At 32.7% G+C, this 21,006-nt stretch overlaps 2 protein-coding genes across 2 annotated transcripts; both read right to left on the bottom strand.

Moving 5' to 3' along the window:
* Nucleotides 1-354: 354 nt before the first annotated feature.
* Nucleotides 355-14,974, bottom strand: LOC111004252. The gene is made up of 7 exons (XM_022275192.2): nt 14,843-14,974; nt 8,418-8,538; nt 5,473-5,648; nt 3,707-3,874; nt 2,295-2,392; nt 2,036-2,137; nt 355-1,300 (listed from the first exon to the last, which is right to left on the bottom strand). The coding sequence occupies exons 2-7, from the start codon at nt 8,512-8,514 to the stop codon at nt 955-957; spliced, it is 987 nt and encodes a 328-aa protein (XP_022130884.2). The 5' UTR covers nt 8,515-8,538; nt 14,843-14,974; the 3' UTR covers nt 355-954.
* LOC111004189 (dynein intermediate chain 3, ciliary-like) lies at nt 8,787-13,984 on the bottom strand. Its single transcript, XM_022275078.2, has 2 exons — nt 12,307-13,984; nt 8,787-8,863 (listed from the first exon to the last, which is right to left on the bottom strand). The coding sequence occupies exons 1-2, from the start codon at nt 13,982-13,984 to the stop codon at nt 8,787-8,789; spliced, it is 1,755 nt and encodes a 584-aa protein (XP_022130770.2).
* Nucleotides 14,975-21,006: the final 6,032 nt, after the last annotated feature.

The raw sequence follows: 21,006 nt of genomic DNA, 5'->3' as shown, positions 1-21,006 counted from the left end.
TAGTTTGTACCTAGTATAAAAATAATAATGTAGGTTTAGGTAGGGTATTCTATATAATAAGTTTACGTACTACATTTTGCTAATTAACATTTAGGTCTCCTAGGAAACATAGTATAGATACATTTTTATGTGATATTGAGTGATAGCGCATTAAAGATAAGGTATCTACTGATGATGTCAAGCTTACAAAACTTTACTCCTTTATATATACATCATATATTATAACCGCTTTTTGTGAGAACAGACTTATTACATGCCGGTTATCAACTCATTTATGATTCGTTTTTAAGATTCTGGTGTAGCAGAGTTAGAAATAATTGAAAGGAACTTGTGAAAAAAAGGACAATGTGCATATCGCGGTTTATTATTTTCTCGATGTTACTAGTTGCAATTAACACTTTATTGCAATTTAAATTATATTAATAAACAGGTACAAATTGATTCCTAAAGAATTAAATATTAAACAACATACGTTATACGTCATAATATGTATGTAGGAAACCAGACGAAAAAGATGATTTCACTTCGTCACTAGAATAATTTAGATTTCATAGTTTCTTTTTTATATTTATGCCTAAAACGTAGGCTTGTTGCTAAAGTATGAAGTTTTTTTCTCATTCTATTAAGACTAGTTGATAGTTCCAATTGTAGTGTTTCCCACTACGAGAATTTATTTGACAATATGTATTTTACCAACATTTTTAAAAATCAGTAATAACTTACCTTTGTACTTTCATATATTTTTGACTGTTAATTTATACATAGATAATTTGCATTGTATATTCTAATGTTTCCATTTAGGCATTTTATTAAATTCCTTTATCTTATTATCGCTGAAACCTTATTACATTTCTAGTTTCATATTTATTATTTAATAAATATAAGTTACCAATAAGTTTCTGATAACATAACATCTTAAATATATTAACAAATGTATCTTAATCTAGAATATAACTACAACTCTGTGGTAAGTTCGTCTTGGGGTCGTCTGGTCATCTCAAATAACTCGTCTTCTAGCCAAACACTTTCTCTTCTTACAATTGGTCGTCTCTCCCAGGGATCTGTGAGTACTATGGACTCTGTTTCTATTTGAGAGTAACTTGGTGGTCTTCCATTCCACGGGTTTTCCTTATCTAAAATATGACTATCGTAGGATGTAGGAGAATATGAGGGAGGTTTGAAGGTGGAGAATGATTGAGTGGTATCATCTGACCGCTGGCTCGGTGGGGACGACAAGTTCACGAGTTCTGTTTGTTGAAATGACTGATTAATACCAAGACGACTGTAGCGTTTGAGTATTCTGGAAAAAGTATTTTTTTTTAATTTAAAATAAGAACAATGTGTTATCTCTACGCTCTACGGTTTACGTTTTTGACAAACTGGTTCGTTAAAATTTGTATGTCAGTGAAATATTTTCAGTGTTTTCATTCTTAGTTTTAAATACTAATAAGTAATCTGTTTTACAGCTCTCTATGTCGTTGGTATAAGAAAGTACTAACTACAGTTAATTTTTAATACATACAATGCATAATTCATCTTTTAAAATTCGCGCCAAAACATAAACCAACTCGACACCGATGTTTTTCGTTATTCTTGGAAAGACATTTTGATTCCTAATTCACCTAATAAATTGTTTACTTAAAACTGTACATTTGTTATGCTTTTTAAAACTTGCACTTAATTATACGAATATGACATGACCTTTCCAGACCTAGATTACTCACGAAGCACATGTTTAGCTCTTATCTTTATTTCTCAAGAGCATTTGCGTTTAAGTGAATGCTTGAAATATAAAGAGATAAAAATTTATAGACTGTATTAAGAATCAGAGGGGAAGATTATTTTTAGACCTAAAGAGCGTCATCAGCTACAATCTCGGTACTGATGTTTTGTTTTTTTTTTATATATCAGGGGGCAAACGGGCACCTCATCTGATGTTAAGTTATACCGTCGCCCATAGACACTCAATGCCATAAGGTACGCAAATGCCAGCCTAAATAAGTGTTTGGGGTATTAGAATAATTTAAATAGTTACCGATCAGCCCAGCTCGCAAGTCTAGACCATTCTTCAGGCACCACAGGTATCTGCTGTTTGTTCAGCAGTATTAGTAGCTTTGCCAGATCACTCAAGACACAGCTGAAAGCATAATATAGTTTATGATTTTTTTTATATGAACCTACTGAAACCTTACTCTGAAATCTCAATATAAAACTTAATGCGAATTATATAAAAAAATTATTTTAATTATGAATACAGGCGTTAAACAGCCTCATTTATGAAAAAAACTATTTACCTATAAGCCATTGCAGCATCATTATTCCCGAGCTGGTAGAGCTCTCGCACCTGGTGCCTCGTGTGGTTGAGTATAGCTAGCAGAGTGTATGCGTGAGGCTAAAAATTATACAATTTTTATATTATTACTTTAGACCTCGATTATAGGCCCAAGGAACTTCGTCTTCCTATTATACGTCTGTTTTATAAATATTTTTTATGACATGCGAACAAAAAACGTTATATTATGTTCTATACGTTTATCACTGAACCGCAGAGGCAGCAAACTGTCTCAAAATTATATGGAAGCGTGTTTATATTGAAGGTATAAGTTATGAATGTAATTTACGAGCTTACTTGAGCTACTAAACGCGGCGTGCGTGCGTTTTGTTTAGAAATCAATGTAACTAATATCTTTATTAATCACACCACACACATTTGCAAACGCCCAACCGGTTTGTAGAAAGTGATTTTCATCTAATTGAAAGCGATATGATATTCATATCTGTCAGCAACGTGCCGTGAAGCAAGCACGGTGAATTAACGGCGAACAAAAAAATCATGGCGCTTTTTATTACAAGAGATGAAAAAACACTTTTGGCGTAGCGTATTGAAACTGTATTTTGTGAAAAGAATGCTTTAAAAAATAAAGATTTATTGGAAGAAAAATAAACTATTTTTTATGGATCACCGTTTTTAATAGTTTTAATTTTGAATGTAGATTCGATTTTCAAAATCAAGCACAAACGAAATGATTAATCTGTGAACAGAGATTAATAATAGAATGCATGTATGTCATAACATCCTAACATCAATTACGGCTTTGTCAGTTATTCTGTTGAAAATAAAGATGTCAATTAAAAGAACGTTTTTTCGGTTACTTTAGTTTTATCTACGCTACTGATAGCGTTACGTTGTAATTGGGAGTGTTTTGGCGTGTTGTTTACATCCACGCTCGTCGAGTAGGCTTTGATTTCACGCGCCTACACTTCCTAACCCCGTTTCGTTACACGCTATAAAGACCGAGTAATTGCTTTAATGTTACGCAGGTTTAAAATCTTTGTAGATTAAATGGAAACAGTAGAATAGTAATAAAAGTACTAAAAATAAGGATGTCTGATATTATTCTTATCAGAATCCCCTCAGTATCCCATTACGTCACAGTTATCGTATGATGGGAATTTATATCAGGAACTCGAAGTATACTGCAATACCAAAGCCATCATGGCTACTAAGCCGTACGTTATTCTATAACTACATATATTAAATTGTTTTCGCTTTTCATACATCTTTTCAAATTTCGAACGTTCCAATCGTTGTGAAAATGTTCTAGCGCATATAATAAATAGCTATATAAAGTTCCGAACTTTATACTATAGCCAACCTACATGCTTTGCACTAGTAATTAATCTTATGAATTACTCATGAACGTACTCGTAAACAGTCCAGCTGTTTGTGAAATTCTCTTAGTTGCGCGTCGTCATCGTGATTTGGTTGCGGTAGAGGATGCGCGTGCGGCCTTTTCTTGCATCGTGCGTAGGCAGCTCCCACAGCTACTAAAATTATACAGGCAGCTACTCCACACGCGCCGCCAATTAATATCTGTAGAATGTTGTAAGTAAGTACCAGCCTATGATGTGCAATATTTCATCTCATATTATAGAAGATTTTTAACTAAATAAGCACACACAATATCTCAGAGTATAAATAATTTATATTTTTTTTAAGAATTCTCTAATATCTTCATTAAAACACCTTAAACCATAATAGCCCAATTAGCAAGATTTAAAAATTATTTTAGATTAATGTAGAATATATAAAAATGTAAAAACTAAATCTTCACTATTCAATATTTTTTTACTGGCTTGTATAATGGTTTAGCAGACATTGTTTCTTATGTTCACGTTGTGTAAAAGTAGCTCACTTCATTAAACATATAAGCAGTAATAACACATTATAACAGCTTAGGTTAAATATATTAACAGCAATAATCTTAAATATAAAATTCTTGTGTCACGGGGTTAGTAACCGAACTCCTCCGAAACGGCTCCACCGATTCTCATGAAATTTTATGTGCGTATTGGGTAGGTCTGAGAATCGAACAACATCTATTTTTCATCCCCCTAAATGTTAAGGGTGGTCCACCCCTAAATATTTTTTTTAATGTTTAGATACATTTTTATTTTTTTATCAACTGTATCAACAGCATTAAAAATACATACAATCCTAAATTTTCAACCCTCTACGATCAACCCCTATTTTTTTATTATAGATGATATACAAGGCAAAACGACGTTTGCCAGGTCAGCTAGTAGTAATATACTGTTATATTAAGGTTTCTAGTCACCAAAATTCGCAAAACTGCTTTTGTAATATGAAAGCGTACCAAACTCATTTGCCTATATTACAGTATTGAAACCGAGTTATGCAAAAGTAATTCGTAACTCAAATTACAGTGAGGTTAATCTTGTAATGTTGCTTCATTAAAAGCGCATCAAAGCGACTACAGTGTTTACGAGATGAGTTTGTTTGCTCATAGTCGTTGTGACCTACTTCCTAGCTATAAATATCTGGTTTTATAGAATTTCCATACACGGTTTGTATTTAAACAGCTGTTTTTATTGACTTTACATGCCATATGATAGTTTGCACAATATTACAATACTTGAGCTTGCTTTGTATATTTTTTATTTTCATGCCACGAGTAGGTTATATTAATAATAATATAGCCTTTTAATTCCGAAACTCTTCGAAGGTTACTTATTATATTTTCACTCTAGTATATCTCGGAGATCGGTGTACCTATTGGCAAAGGCCTCCTCTAACCCTTTCCACTGTTCTTTATCTTTTGCGACTTTTCTCCAGTTGTAGCCTGCTGTTACTTTCAGTTCGTCCTCCCATCTTTTGCGTGGTCGACCTCTTCTTCGTTTTCGTTAATTCCATTAGTTTTGTCTAAATAACCAACACTGCATATCTCTTATGCAGTGTTGCATTTCTTGCGCTCATCTGATTGTGAAAAAATTTACTAAGAAATTTTTTCACAGTGGTTGCCTCAGATCGTTCGAAACCAATAAGGCCGCCAGTTGGTCTCTGTCCGACAGTTTAGTCTTAATAGATATATAATGAAATATGTACATCTACGCTACCTGCACTTTTGTAAACATATTCTGCATATAATCATGGTCCAAAGTAATACTTACTTCGTGATACACATGCCCTGGGTAGCAGACTCTGCCCATGAGCTGGTCATCGTGTGCCCAAGATTCTCGGGTCCCTGATGGACACTCGTGGGCGCATGACCCTCCTGGCCATATGAGAAGGCGCGCACATTTAATGCATCCGTCAGCTGAGCATCTCACGCATTCTGAACCGCATCCTGAAACCATAATTTATTATTACATAAATATTTTTTTCTTCAGTCCATCAGGTTGAAATTAAATCCACAATGTATGCAATACAAAGTTGCCATCGTGGTTTAGTTATTCAAGACGGTGGATTTCGTGGGTTCAATTTACGAATATTATATATTATACTTCTGCGTCGTAACAAGATAGAATCTTTCTAAAAATTTGATTCTACGTTTGTAGAAAAAACTACACTAACAATAGAAAAAGATATTTAATGAATTGAAAAATTTATTATAACGCATTATCTAGTTACATAAAGTTTATTTAAATATCACAAAAAAAAACTAGAATGTTGACTATAGCTAACTTCAGGTTGAAGGTTTTTTAGTGACGGTGCGCGCAACGTAAAAAATACTCTCATCATTTTTCCTTGATGCACCAAAAGAAGTATAACTACATAAATTGATAATACATTTATAAATGCCAAATACAGCCACATATGTACATAAAGAAATGCCAATTAGGAAACATAAAAATCCCTTTTTTAAATTCTATTTATCTAAAGAAGAGTTCGTTTAAATTTAAGTATTTATATTTCTTAAGGTAATTGACATAACAAGTGTAAAAAAAGTTTTCTTAGGCCTCCTAGTTGAAAAGTTTCTCACGGAAAAGGGAAGTGGTTGTTTAATGAGTAGAAATGTAGAAATATTACATTAATAACCTCTTACGTAATAGACGCTAACTGCTTCTGGTTAGATATTCTATTGACATGTTTGTCTACAGCGTTTGCCTAGTGGATTGAGCACTCGACCTCAACTTACAGTCACAGCAACGGACTACACACGAATTGGTTACATTATTTATTTAAATCGTTATTTATTTCTAGCAGTCGTGATCAGCAAGAGTCAAATTACAGTTTCTCTCAAAAACTTATAAGGGGTGGGAAGAATGTTTTCTTTATAAAACTTTTGGCGTCAATGTTGGTATTGACGTATATTTAAATATAGAACACAGTACCCACCAAGGAGTCACAATTCATATTGGTGAACACACGATTAAATCTGTACCAACAACCCATAAACAATCTTATTGTATAGACACCGCGGTTATTAGGCTTTAGCTTACATTTTTAGCGTATAATTAAATTATGAAGCCTATAGACGTATTAAGTGCATTTACAAGAGATAGAACCTGTGAAACAAAAACAAATTTTGCAGCTTTTTTAATGCTTGGACATTATTGTCTATGTCCTTTACCACTCTCTATTGCGTGTTGAATATTCAACATCTCAATACTTTCCAAAGGGAAAGCGAACGCGATTAGTAAGTCACTGTCAAATTAACGGGACTATGCAATCACAGAGCCAACTGTAATCTCAATATGCTAACGATACCGTTCATTGTTATATCAATGACACGAAAGCGTTAGTATCGTAAAATTTAAGCTTTTCAAAGACAAACACAAGTTACAATAATGTTTAAAGATCGTTTTTATTACGTTTAAGACTAGATTTGTATATTTATTTATTAGGTTTAGGGAATCTCCGCCAAAGACTAGAAGAAACGGCTTTGTAGCGAAAAATGATACAATTATATATTAATATAATTGTATCATTTTTCGCTACTAATAATTGTCATACATCAGTAATATAATTATTACTGATGTATGACAATTATTCGTCATGTTTTTTGCACTTCTATTAACACATGACATTTAAGATGGTAATTTAGTATTATATTTACATTTGCTGGATGGAAAATTAAGTAATTCTTACTAAATCCAAGATTTTACGCATAATTTGACCATGATCACCACTTGTATCAATAATTAATCGTAACGATCTTACATTAAACAATATTAAAACATTTAAATCTTTCCTCATACTAGAAATAATTTTTCTTTTCTTATACAGAAACTAAATTTCGTTTAAAAATTGCATTATTTCTAAATCACGCGCTTTTAGTATTTTAGTTTTATAATAGTTAAAAATGCAAAAGTCAATGCATACATAATCTAGGTACCTAATCTTTGACTGTATTACGCAGTTAACCTTTACGTGATCTATGTCATTAATGTAATTACTCTAGTGGGCAGTATGACTTAATATACGACATAATTGCAATAAAACCTGCATAATACCTTATATAAAACCTCACATTATGATTTTATTTACACAAGATTATTTTTAGAATTGTTTTCTGTTGCTATATATTAGTATATCCTACGAGTATAGCTTTCACAACTGAGCGTTTTTTAAGGCAGTTTTTAATATAAAAAATATAAGTACTTAAAGTTATATTCACTTATACACTCATTCACTCACTCACACATTTACACCCACACATTTACTCATGCACTCGGGCGTGATGATAACGGTTCAAAAAAAAAAGAAAAATAAAATAGGTTAAATACTTGTAATTATTTTAAGTAATTGAGAATTACGTTTGTTTATGGAAGAGCTGGGAACCCTGACACAAGTATTTTTTACTTAAAAGGGTTTCCAAATCTTACACCTAGGAATGAAAATGTACCTACTAAAAATGAATAAAGACTTTTTTCTTTTCTTCTTCTTATAAGTGCCTAAGTAAGCTGTATTCGTTTAATACAATAATCACCCCACATGATCACACGGTAAGATGCGAGATGCTTATGAAAGGCATTCCTTTATAAAATAATGCCACCTTTATAAAAATTTCTTGTATTTATTTAATAGATATATGCGATAACCATATGTTTTATAATCTGTTAAATTTCCTTTTAAAAATTAAACTAATCTACTATATATATAACTCACTCACGTGTGTCGTTCAGAGGCGGCGGCGCGTCGGCCGGCCGCAGTTGCCCATGGGCCGCCTCCGCCGTCAACAACGCGAGTGCCACCAGCAAGTGGCTCATCGCATCGTGCCCATAGCGGCGTTACTGAAATAATCATAATAAAAACCATAAATATTTTCCTTATTCATGTGGTGGTTGGTGTGGTCGCTCTTTGATATTACTACTGTGATTTTTATTTACAATTAATACATAAATAAATTACATATACACAATAAATATATAACGGAAAGTAAATAGCGACCCAACAAGTAGTTTCACGGCTAACATCTCACAGCCAACGAAAAAGGCATCCCTCATACAAAAACAGTTGACAAATGTCAGTCACAATGCGGTTAGGGTTTGGCGAGGATTACATCCGTCACAGGCGTGAAGTGGGTCACCAGACAAACCTCAGGCTCGTCACTTATAACTGTAAGGACGGGTTTACAAATTAGCCTCTATTAACATTCTATAACTAAACAGTAGTGACATTTCGTCATTGTTAATACCAAGGACTGGTGAATACAATGAACTTTGTCGCTTGGAAATGTGTGTTAATGTTTAGATCGCTTTTTTTATTATAAAAATAGATTTAGTATAGTATATAGATAGTTTTAAATTCTTAGTGTTATTTATTGCTTTTAAATGTGAAATTTCAGATTTTTAATTTTATTCTTTTGTTTTTTTTTAAATGTATCTTTGTCTTTTAATGCGCTAGCTTGTTTTCTGGTTTATATACATAATTGTTTATCTATGTAATCTGTTTTGCCTTTCTGTATTGTCTTAGTATTTTGTATTATAATATGTATAAGAATAAGCTGTAAGAGTACTTATAATTAAATAAATAACTTACAATAATAAACTTACAAAGCATTGCCCTTTCAATGTATTGGCGTACAGAACGTATAATTGTTAACAAAACCTAGGAAGAAAGTGTGGTTGTGTGTGTTTTAAATATTATTCAAATAATTTGTTTAAAAATGTATTCAAAACAAACAAACTCTACTATAAGTATCAATATTTAAAGATTGAAATATTTTCTGTACGTTTCTTTAAAAATATAACATGACTGTTTCTGTTATGACGAATTTTTATATAATTAAAACATAACTATCAAGGTCTTAACGAGTTATAATACGTCATTACAAATTGTTTAATGTTCCACATTCTTTTCTTTGTGAGCGAACGTGACATTCATTGGCATTATACAACGCGCGGTATTCACGATTATGGCATTATAAAATCGTTTTGCATTGTCTCAATTGCTAAAATTATGCAGCGTAGACATGAAACATCTCCTACACCGTTACAACTTAGATATATTTATAAGCCTTATGTCACCAAAACAAAACAATTTCGGCCTTATTAAAAATATAAAAACCTTGTTACCATGGTAACGATGCTTTATAATTTGATGAAGTTATATAATGTTTAATTTTTTAGTATTCGGGCAAACGAGGATCCGGGATGGGTGCTAGACTTAGAGCATAAGCTCTTTATTTATAGAATTGGAGATCGATCTACTAGGGAACATTCACCGGGAGTTGATTCCACAGTTCGCTAGTACCTGTCTCATATGAAAATTTAGTACTACTACTTACCTACTCAATGCTATAACGCTATATAACAAGGAATTATGTAAAATGAGATAATTTTATTCTAATAACACAATAATAGGGTATAGTACAAAATACTTCTTGTGTCTAATTAATTTACTATTATATTATATTTACGAATTAAAAATAATATTTAATTATTTATAGTCTGCTAATGTAGATTTTATTCGCAAACGTAAACCTCGATTAGAGAGCTCGAGTTGTGCTTGCGAGAGTGTTTTGTCACTTTTATTTACTTGCACTAACAACAAGAGCGATAACGACAACACGACTTTGTACGTTTGTGAATAAAAGGATTGCTATTTAGATGTTATAAGGTCTTGAAAAAACTAGGTCTCCGTGTTAGACATTAACCTACTTAAGAAAACCAGTAGCGCATTCCGAAGTGATTGCGTTGACAAGAATTAATTTAATTGTAGTTAACCATTTTAATCATGATCTCGGTTGTATAATTCATATTAAGTCGTATATGTATACTACGGAATGTACAAATTTAGTGGTCGCATATATATTGCATAGATATTTGTAATAGATTTAGCAACCATCTTAGTCATATAATTATAATCTGATAACACTATTTTAGCTAAAACAATGATTTACCTCTTTCTCTAGGTCTATGCTATATGTCTTTCTTTTTTCTAAATAACACCTTTTTAGATATTTCATAATATTTAACTAATTTTCTATCGAATTTCGGTTTGGATATCGTGTAGTAAGTATATAAATAATAAAGTTCGTTTAAGTAATATATTTAAGTAAGTGAAGAAATTATTATGTATATTATAATATAAGAAATACACTCAGGATATTTTACTTTTATAAAGTTAATAAACGCTTAAAAAAAGTCTTGTAGTTTTGCTTTACTATAGTGTGTTTGGTGTCATATTGTACGCATATAGGAAGTTTCGTTCAACTACGCTTTACGCCGGTGAAAGTTGCGACTGACGCACTTTTGTTCACAAACTCGTTGTAATAAGCCGGTACGTCAAAGAAATCCAAAATGGCGTTTGTGGAAGCATGGTAAAAACCCCTTAAAACAGTTCTGTATCATATTTTTAAACAAAAGCTTGTCAAGATGCTGCTTCGTCAATGCGGCATTGTTAGCATTATGCTTCTAGATCTTTCGAAATCTAAATCTAGATCTTTACGTACTTAGTATAATTTGTCATGTCATAGAAGATATTATAATCACAATCAAAAATTATTTGCTTTTAATCATTAAATGATTTTAGAAGGGGTTTCCAAAGCACTGTTTAAATAGGCGTTTTACTACGCTTTGTACGCTGTGTAAGTATTTGTAGTTTACGATGCAGCTGTGTATTTCACGGCCATTGCACTTACGTCTCTTTTCTAATTTGACGGTTAATTCGATTAACGGCGAAATTATAAATAGAAAGGCTTTATTACACTATTGATTGATTAGTTACTATTTATTTACTGTTTTTTTATTATGTGTGTTAAATATTTTTATACACATATGTTAAGTTATTTTATATGTCTTGACAGTTATAAATAAATTATAATTAAAACTAACGTAGAAAGGTGTCTAAAGTAATAAATAAGTAACAATAGATTCAGTATCAATAATAAACGAGTTCATGCTGTTTATATTATTTCCTTTAAATGTAAGTATTAGGTTGTAAGAAGACATAATATATTTATAGAACGCAAAGAAAAAGTTCTTTTTGAAATATAACAATTTAATTTTAGACAGCAGCAGACCAATATATGTTCTATTATCTGTACTTAACACAATTATGCCATAATTGTGCTTTATGGTTCTAGTAAATTGGTTTTTCCTGAGCCGTAATGCAATTATAAGCAGCCTTGTCAAAGTAGCTGCAATTTCCCTCGATTCTTCGATGACAATGCCATTGTTCACTTTGTGCACGTGTTTACATGTTTTTGTGTAAGAGAAATCGTTGAAACCCCTCAACCGGATATATTCCGGGGCACATGCGGGTTTCTTAGCTATTACGTGTCTACATATTAATAGGTTATAAATTGACTTTCACTTGAGTAGTTTAAATAGACTACGCTTCCGGACGTGATTTTGCCTGTTAACGGTAATATTGGTTCTGATTTACGACAGTAGCATGACCAAAACATTTCCGTTTTTCGATGACTATTTTACTTATTTTGTATTATTAATGTTATTTGCTGCGAAATTATTTTTTCTATGCAATGATTATAAATAAAAATACAGTAATAATTATTATTCATATGATTTTGCTTGTTGAAAATAATTCATCCATACTATTCAATTCATCGTTAACCATTTGAAAATAATCTTCTTCTGTGGATTTTATAGCGTCATTATCATCATCTTCGATATCCATGTGTGTAGCATCATCAATTTTATGTTTTAAACGTATTTCTTTAACTCTATTGCCCAATATATGTTCACGACGCGTTTCGCGGTCATAAATTTGATGAACTAATTGCTTATCTTGGCTGTTAGGAAGGATCATATTTTCGGAAAGGTGAAGGATATATATGGAACCCTGATTATCTCCAACTGCAATAGATTCGCCTGATGGTTGCGGTGTTACACGAGTTAGGCCATGCTTCGAGACATGGAGCGTTGCAACAGGTGCATGATGTTTTCTTAGTAAATCCCAATAGTGGAAAACCCCACCTTCACAAATCGCCATATAACTAGAATATCTTAAAGGAGCCCAAGCAACATCAGTTACCTGGTAACGATATGGGCGTGTGACTATAATTGGCGCCGTGCGAACTTCTTCACTCCAAATACGGACGTTCCAATCTCCGCAAGTTATAAACATACGTAGTGTACAAGGACTTCGTTGAACGGCTCTCACCGCACCTTCATGAGCGTTCCAATAAGATGTCAAAATTTCTGAGTGGCTTCTCCCCATACGATTTGCATTGATTACTAAGCCAGATTCCGTTCCTGTTAAAAACTTTGTAGGAAAGCCGCGATCGAATTCAAGGCTGCTAACACCTTCAGTATTGGAATAACTCGGTGCAACATTAGGTCCTTGTCGAATTGACATAAAGAGCTGATCAATAGGCTTAGAAAGGTGCCTTATATCCCACCAAAGACACTGACCGTCTGGAGATCCAGAGAAAAATTCTGTATTTGTACGTGAATGTGTGTAAAGCAGACCAGTGATTGGCCCCCGATGAGAATTATATACAGAAGACTTGGAAACGGCCTTTTGACTATGGCGACTGTCAAAGACATTTACTGTACCGTTCCGAAGACCCGTAATCAATATGTCGGGTTGATCGGGAGAACATACTAACCGCCAGCAAGTAGTTTCCGGGAAAAACTCGTATAATGGAGTTGTTTGTTTATTTATATCCCATACATAGCAAGTAGTTGGTAACATGACATCTTTTGAGTAATCTTGATAACTGTAAGATGTAACAAGTTTAGGTGTATTTTCATCTGTCCAAACAATGCAAGATACTGGCCGGTGATATGGCTCTGTGAATACATTTGCAATTTGAACGTTGTATTTTTCGACTGGCGCTTGAAGGTTCATTGTAGCAAAGTACGTTTGGTACATGTCGATTGCGTTATTTTGATCAATACAATGTTCCAGTTGTGGCTTTAGGCTTAGTATTGCACGAACATACCCGTCCTCGTGTTGAACACGCCGTCTGTGCCGAGCTAGGTGATCTTCATTGTAAAGATGGACATCACGGGGCCAACCGCCTTCAGTATGATTTATGCCCTGGTCGTGCATTACCAATTGTTTTGTGTTTGCTTCGTGTTCAGATTGCGCCATTGTTGCTTGTATTTCTCGGTGAACAGGATTGCGAAGTACATACTGTTTCTGCTCCTCGATATTGGGGTTAATAGAGTCTATCAGGTGCGCAGGTACGTCTTGAAACAATGGTTGTCTACCGAGGTTTTTGCGAAGTTTTGTATATGCATAGGTCGATCGAACGTAGCTTTTCATTTTGTTATTCGTTGTCAATATTTCTAAGTAAACCTTTCGTGTCGTTGGTGACGTTCGAACATTTTTTATAAAACACGCAGGCCATGGTAATGGTGTTAGTATTTATTTTGTAACTAATTTGATTGATTAAAAACGACTTAAACTGAACAAATGAGATGATCTTTATTGTAATTAAGTTACATAATTAAAAAAAACTAGAACACAGAGTTACGTATAACGAACATCTAGTAATTTTGTAATTCATTTCACAACGAGACTTGCAAAAATGTATTTAGTGGATGCATAACGAAGATAATAGCACCATTAAGAGTAATAAGTATGTGTGCAATGCGATATAAAAAATAATAAAAATTCCGCATACGTGTAGGATGTATAAAAATACCAGGAAATATCGCAATGTGTGATTGGAATTATTATGCATTAAGAAATCTTATTGTCCACGTTGTTAGCATAATATAATGCGTAAGAGTTCGAAAAGCTTTGTTTTGGTGTCGCAATGTGTTTGTTACTTTGAGACTTCGTGTTTTAGGTACTTAGATATGCTTAACACAACTCTGACCCAGCATTTTATGGATTCGGTCGGTGTACCTCAAAGATCTTGTATTCCCAAACATTAAAATTTATTGTAGAAGTACACGAAATCCTTACTAAGAATAAATCATATTTAATTATCTTTCATAATATTTCAATAGAATATAATACTTTTTCAAAATAATTGAATGACGCATAGTTACGACACATATAGTTCTTTTGATTCAAATTATAAATGCCATATTTTATAATATAATGTAGCTTTGAAAATGATAAAAATATCAAATTATCAAACACTTTTAATATAAATTAAGAAAACCAACTCACAGAATTAACAAACGCAATCCAATTTATTAATAACACAAAACCACATTTTCCCTAAACACTTGAACACAGTTTTTATGCACTTTCTAATAAAACGTGCGCATACGCAGACGCGACCGTTCGTTTCGTGGATAGCGCGTGACTGGTAGTAAGTTGTAGCTTAGTTTATCGTCGAACAAAGTACTTAGGGACTGGTTTCGAGTTCCTCACGATTACGCTACTTTTCTATGAGGGTCGTGCTAGTTTCCATTTCTTTAGCTGACCCTTTGCGGCCAGCAATAGTTCCTGTTCGAACGCATTCTGATAATCTAGAGTTTTATGACAGTTATTGTGCTAAAAGTGTTTCTGTTAATATTGCGTTTTTATAGGTATTAACATTTACATGGATTTGTATAAGAGTAATGATTTCTATAGTGTCCAATGAATTTCATTAGACCATGTTGAGTTTAAGAGTTTAATGGGAAAACTTATGAACGTTTATAGATGGGTATAAATATCAATTATATGGAGACTAACTGTGCCCCGAATCAAAAATAAATTACATAATCAAATTTTGTGTCGAAATTAAACAGTTCAAAAGATACAGGCTGTTAAAATTCTAAATTTTCAATAAATTGTATATCTATAATGTTAACTTTGTTGAGAACATATTTACATAGCAACCTACTTATGTATTTTGTTATTTTTCAATAGAATAAGAAAAAAAAATACCCCAAATACGAAAATGATTGTTTTAAATGGCGCTGCCGTGTCTATAATAAACAATTTGCAAACCAACATCGCATTCTAGGAACATGGATCACGTTCTTCGAACTTGTGCACAATAGGTGTTCCTTATCGAAATTAAACAATGAGTACTCAATACAATATGTACCTGTTTAAATTAAGATTTAAAAACTATGAATCGCCCTTGTGTTTCATTACGTGGTTCTTGGAAGAGTGGAAGAGCTATTTTTGTTGATTGGAAAGAGGCCGAAATTCTCACGAGAGAATACTTAGAACCGACTTCGATTTGAACATACCTACTCTATGTTCAATGTCCGGCCCGGCCCATAGGGCCAGTGTTTATTCCATTGCTATGTACCATTTTTGATCAGTTTTAGGTTTTCTAAATGATGATGGTATTAACGCAAGTTCCAAAAACAGAAAGCAGAAGACCCGAAACCTGGAATGATGAAATTAAAGAGATAGCGGGAAGATTGAACTCGCGAAGATGAGAGACAAATGGAAGCATTAGGAGAAATCCTTCACACCGTTATTTCGTATACAAATATTAAATATAATATTAGATATTATTTTTATAGTTCCAAGAAAAAACCCAAAGCGTTGGGGAAGATACAATTTTGGTTACCTGACTAATTTTGTTTATATAACTAGCGCAATTAGATATAAGTTTTTCCTGTGAAACAAACTTGAAATAAATTATTATTAAATTATTAGTTTGAGCCGCGTAATTTTGGCGTTCCTCCATAAATGAAGTATCAAATTCAAAAGACATACAAACACCGAATTGACAACTTCCTCATTCTTATAAGGAGATAAAAGTTATCATTGTACACATAAATCTATCCGCTCCATGCCCTATTAGGTTTTACAGAACTTCAGCTTTTGACCACTTAAGATTTGAAGATAAGAACCAGATTTGTATCCGTTTTATGGGGTACGTGACTCGCCATGTGTTTAATTAAAAATTGCGTTTGAGTGGCGAGTTAACAGGGCTAATTGGTCATAAGACGGTTGTTAGGTCAAATTACCCATGGCCCCTATATTGCCAATAAACGTAAGGTCAGTGTCTTAAAAGCTGTATGACCGTGTTATGATTATATGAAAATGCTATAACAGTAAACCGTCAGGATGTTAGATTTTAAAGGATTCACCAAGAATAATATATAATACTAGCTGACCTGGCAAACGTCGTTTTGCCATGTATATCATTTATATACATATATATATATATATATATATTTCATAATAAGAAATAGGGGTTGATCTTAGAGGGTAAATTTAGGGTTATATGTAGTTTTTAATGCTGTTGATACAATTGATAAAAAATAAAAATTGATCTAAAAATTTAAAAAAATATTTAAGGGTGGGCTATCCTTAACATTTAGGGGGGTGAAAAATTGATGTTGTCCGATTCTCGGGCATACCCAATATGGACACAAAAATTCATGAGAATCGGCTAAGCCGTTTCGGAGGAGTTGACCCACACGCGACACAAGAATTTTATATATAAGATGTCAATGCTATGGTTGCAGCAGCAGCAGTGTTGGCTCTCATGCCTGAGGTCGGTTCGATCCCCAGCTTTGCCCCAATGGACTTTCTGTATGACGGCATTATACAATCGCTCGAACGGTAAAGGAAAACATCGTGAGGAAATCGGCTTGCTTTAGACCCAAAAAGAAGTTGACGTCGTGTATCAGTCACAAAAGGCTGATCGCCTGCTTGCTTATTAGATTTACAAATATAGAAATAGGAGGCCCAAAAGGATTGTAGTCATGACACTGATTTTTTAACAAAGATTTGGCGTGAAATTTACACATTAGTATGCGCTAAGATTTATTTTTTAGAAATGTAAATGTTCTTGGTTATAATTTGACGTCATTAGTAACTACCGAATTTAATGATTATGTAAGAGTACTTGTAATTACTCGAATCGTGCTCGTATTTGCTGTAATAAGCAACGAATATCCAACAATCTTAGTGACAAAATTTCGGTATGCATTTTTTTGTGATGTAAAAATAGTCAATTACGAATAAATATTCTTTTTATGGAATGGGCCATGAAAGTAAACAGAAGCAATGATGTTGATAATACCAATTGACTATATGGTACAAAAGACAAAACAGTGACGCGTTTCGTTTGATTGTGATTGGTCAAACGGAAAGATTGTCGTGCGTTTGTGATTACGGCTAGAGATCCTGTTGTCCAATTACAAAAGGATATTCGACATTTCGTCTTTGGTTGTCATCTCTACATTGCGATTTACTGTGTTTATTGTAATGAAGTTAGTAGATAGTTGAAGTCAGGGCATATATCTTACGAATCAAATAGCCTGTCTTTGTTCTTTTAAATGTCTTAACGATATAAAAGAACTGATAATGTATAAACAAAGGTTGTTATACTGCACTTCATCGGGCAGTTTGAAGAAATTGTTGTATTCTTGCAGACAATGAACAATGGAGTGTGCCGACGAACCAATGAAATGATTATCACGCTTTGTGCATACCTATAGGCTAGATATTTGTTTTTGTTCCGAAATCCTACATTGCAGACACATTTCTGTTTCTGAACCACCGGGCGTAGTTAACAGGAGGCAAATAAAAAAATAGAGAACAAATGTTTGTTTATGATTTATTTTATTATTCTTTATTACTCAAAGTGTCATATCGAACATGGTGTAATGGTTGCAGCTCCTTACAAACGATGTGTCGAACTTGGCGATTACAAAGAGTGGCGGAGAGTTTATTGCCAGTAATTTTTACTAAATTATTGTTATAATTATATAATATAAGTTAATGTAAAATTAGAAGCAATTAATATATATTTCTTTTTTTGACGTTCATAGGTGTACATTATGTTACCTACATGAATAAATGATTTTTGAATTTGAACAATATGTAAAAAATATTGTTCATATAAGTGTGTATTACCAAGGTATAAAAAAAAGACTAAATATATTTTATTGATACTTAGCTGTATTATATTTAATACATCCGAGGAGAGTCAACGAAGCATTGTCAATTGACCTTGTGTTAGGTGGCACCCTTCCTAATTGGTCCTTTGTAGGCTGCATCAATCCAATCACACGTACGCTCCCAATTTATATTCCATTTACGATGGCTCCTATTGTGTAATACTTATACAAACCTATATAAGTGTACAGTATAAGATAAGTTTCGTGTTTCATGTCGAAACACGTTTTGATTCTTTTTGTCCAAGAAGTTTTTATATAGTGATTATATTTTGTTCTTGTACGAATATATAAAATATAAAGTAGTTATCTAAGCCGGTAGTTATAAATACTTTCAGGAAGGTTGTTTAAACCAATACCCCAAAGGTTATATGCAGTTTTGCTATAAACAAAAACCAGCTATTGTTTCAACAGGAATGAAACTTATGATCTCGGACCTCAAGCGCCTTGTACTATAACACTAAGCCAGGCCGGTATCATAGGGTGTTTAAAAATCTATTAATTTATTATATTTGTCAAACTAATAAATTATTCTTAGAATTGCAAAGTAAAGTAGCTTTTTCGCACAAAAAATGCTACAACGCATAATAATTATATTTCTGCGGTACCTATAAGGCTCTTGGCTACAGATTACATCAGTTTCTTTCATTAGTGATCACCTTCTTATGCCTAACACATGTTGTACATTTTTGGGGCTAAAACATGTCAGTTTCCTCACAATGTTTAATTGTATCTGTAGGAAGAAGTGTTAATGGTGTACATATGTAGCTAGAGAAATACATCTGTGATTCAAACGCTCAAACTCTGGGTTGAGAGTCGTACAAAAACATTGTTCTTATACCTAACATATACTGATAATAAATCAATTATAATCATTAAAGAATCTCTAAGAGTCTTTTGTTTTCAGTATAGATGAATTCGTGCTAAAAATAAAAGTTACGTAATCCTCTTGTAAATCTGTATCACTGAATATGAACTAGTATTATGCTTAACAAAGATGTTTTTGTTTGAGCGTCTTTTGTTTTCCCGTGAAAAGGGAAAGTTATGTAGAAATGTAGATCATGTTTCAAGTGTAAATAGAGAACGAAAGCTAAACTTTGAAGATATGGATTTCTAGGAACTTGGTTATATGTTATGGTAATTGCTCTGATTATATTATCTCATGCAAGATAGTGGAACTGTTAAAGTATGTGTAATAAATACTAAATGTATCGATATAAATTTAAATTAATTTAAAAATGAATTATTTACTCAAGATGTGTTTCTACTCAAAGCGGTATAAAATATTTTTCAAAATTTAACGCAGTGTAAATAAACAAATGGTTTCCATAAAATCAAATTCTTTTCTTACTCGTTACAAGATACGGAACATCCGATTCACCTTACTTTTTGTGACGTGACTAGAAAAAGATTCTTAGAGAAACATCACATCTATTTTTCATAAGATAGTCTAACCTATTTTTTTAACGTAACAAATTATGTACAAAGTTTCTGTGTTACTTTCGCGCAATTTAACACTTTTATTGCTATGACATGCTTTTGTTTTTTTTTACTTTGACTCAACACAAGCGGCCTATTTTTGTTTATTTGTGAATTCTTAATTTATTTAGATTTAGTTTAGTCATTACTACAATTTATTACGTTTATTGCCAGTTCTTCTCTTCCGTTCTAGACCCTTGATTTGAGAACTGGCAGTAAATGTAAAATTAGATTCATGTATTGTATATTTCTCTTTTTTTTGACGTTCATAAGTGTACATTATGTTACCTATATGAATAAATTATTTTTGACTTAGACTTTTACTTGACAAGTCGACAAAGTAAAAAAAATCTTTATTTTTAGATAGTCCTTAATGGTTGTTTGTACAATTGCGATTTTGTAAATAGATCTGGCACAGGACACGACACGAATGACGAAAATGACGGGCAACCTCCATTAACGGAGAGGCACCAAAAGGAGAAACAGGGATGTATATTATAGAACAGTGGAAAGACGATCACTGATCATACACACATACATAGTTGGTACAGCGTCGTTGTTCCGCGAATATCGTCACCGAATCTAAACGATAGATTTTAGGTAACAGGAAGCTGTTTACGTAAAACGAAAGCATTGAACGATCTATATTTCTAGTTTTTACTTTTTATAAGGAAATGGAAAATTGATTAAAATGATAACGCAATGTTAGAACACTATTCAGGTTCTTCTATTGTTAATTATCTAAACTAATATTATATACGTAAAGGGGAAACATTTGTATGTAAGTATGTTTGTTACCTTTTCGTTACTAATCAAAGTCCTAACAGATTTTTAAAATTCTTTTTAAAATAGGTACTATGTATTTCGCGGTATACCGGATAGAATTTGTTTTAATTGCAAGAAACTAACGTACCCTATTAAGACTACAATAAGGTTACACAAGGTCTAAAAAATGCCTATAAAATATCATTCATCGTATTCGCTACGAAAACA

This window comes from Pieris rapae, chromosome 13 (assembly GCF_905147795.1).
Source record: "Pieris rapae chromosome 13, ilPieRapa1.1, whole genome shotgun sequence".
Lineage (NCBI taxonomy): Eukaryota > Metazoa > Arthropoda > Insecta > Lepidoptera > Pieridae > Pieris > Pieris rapae.
Note: the sequence above shows the minus strand (reverse complement) of the source record. Positions and strands in the feature narration are given on the sequence as shown.

Bases quoted from the DNA above. Each gene is read 5' to 3' on its own strand.
- LOC111004189 (XM_022275078.2), bottom strand. From the start codon at position 13,984: ATGAAAAGCTACGTTCGATCGACCTATGCATATACAAAACTTCGCAAA. The intron at 8,864-12,306 runs GTATGGATGAAT...CCGTCCTTACAG, and splicing joins GGTTAACGATGAATTGAATA to TTATAAGTGACGAGCCTGAG.
- LOC111004252 (XM_022275192.2), bottom strand. From the start codon at position 8,514: ATGAGCCACTTGCTGGTGGCACTCGCGTTGTTGACGGCGGAGGCGGCC. The intron at 5,649-8,417 runs GTGAGTGAGTTA...TTATGGTTTCAG, and splicing joins GCCGCCTCTGAACGACACAC to GATGCGGTTCAGAATGCGTG. The intron at 2,138-2,294 runs GTAAATAGTTTT...TTATGCTTTCAG, and splicing joins GATGCTGCAATGGCTTATAG to CTGTGTCTTGAGTGATCTGG.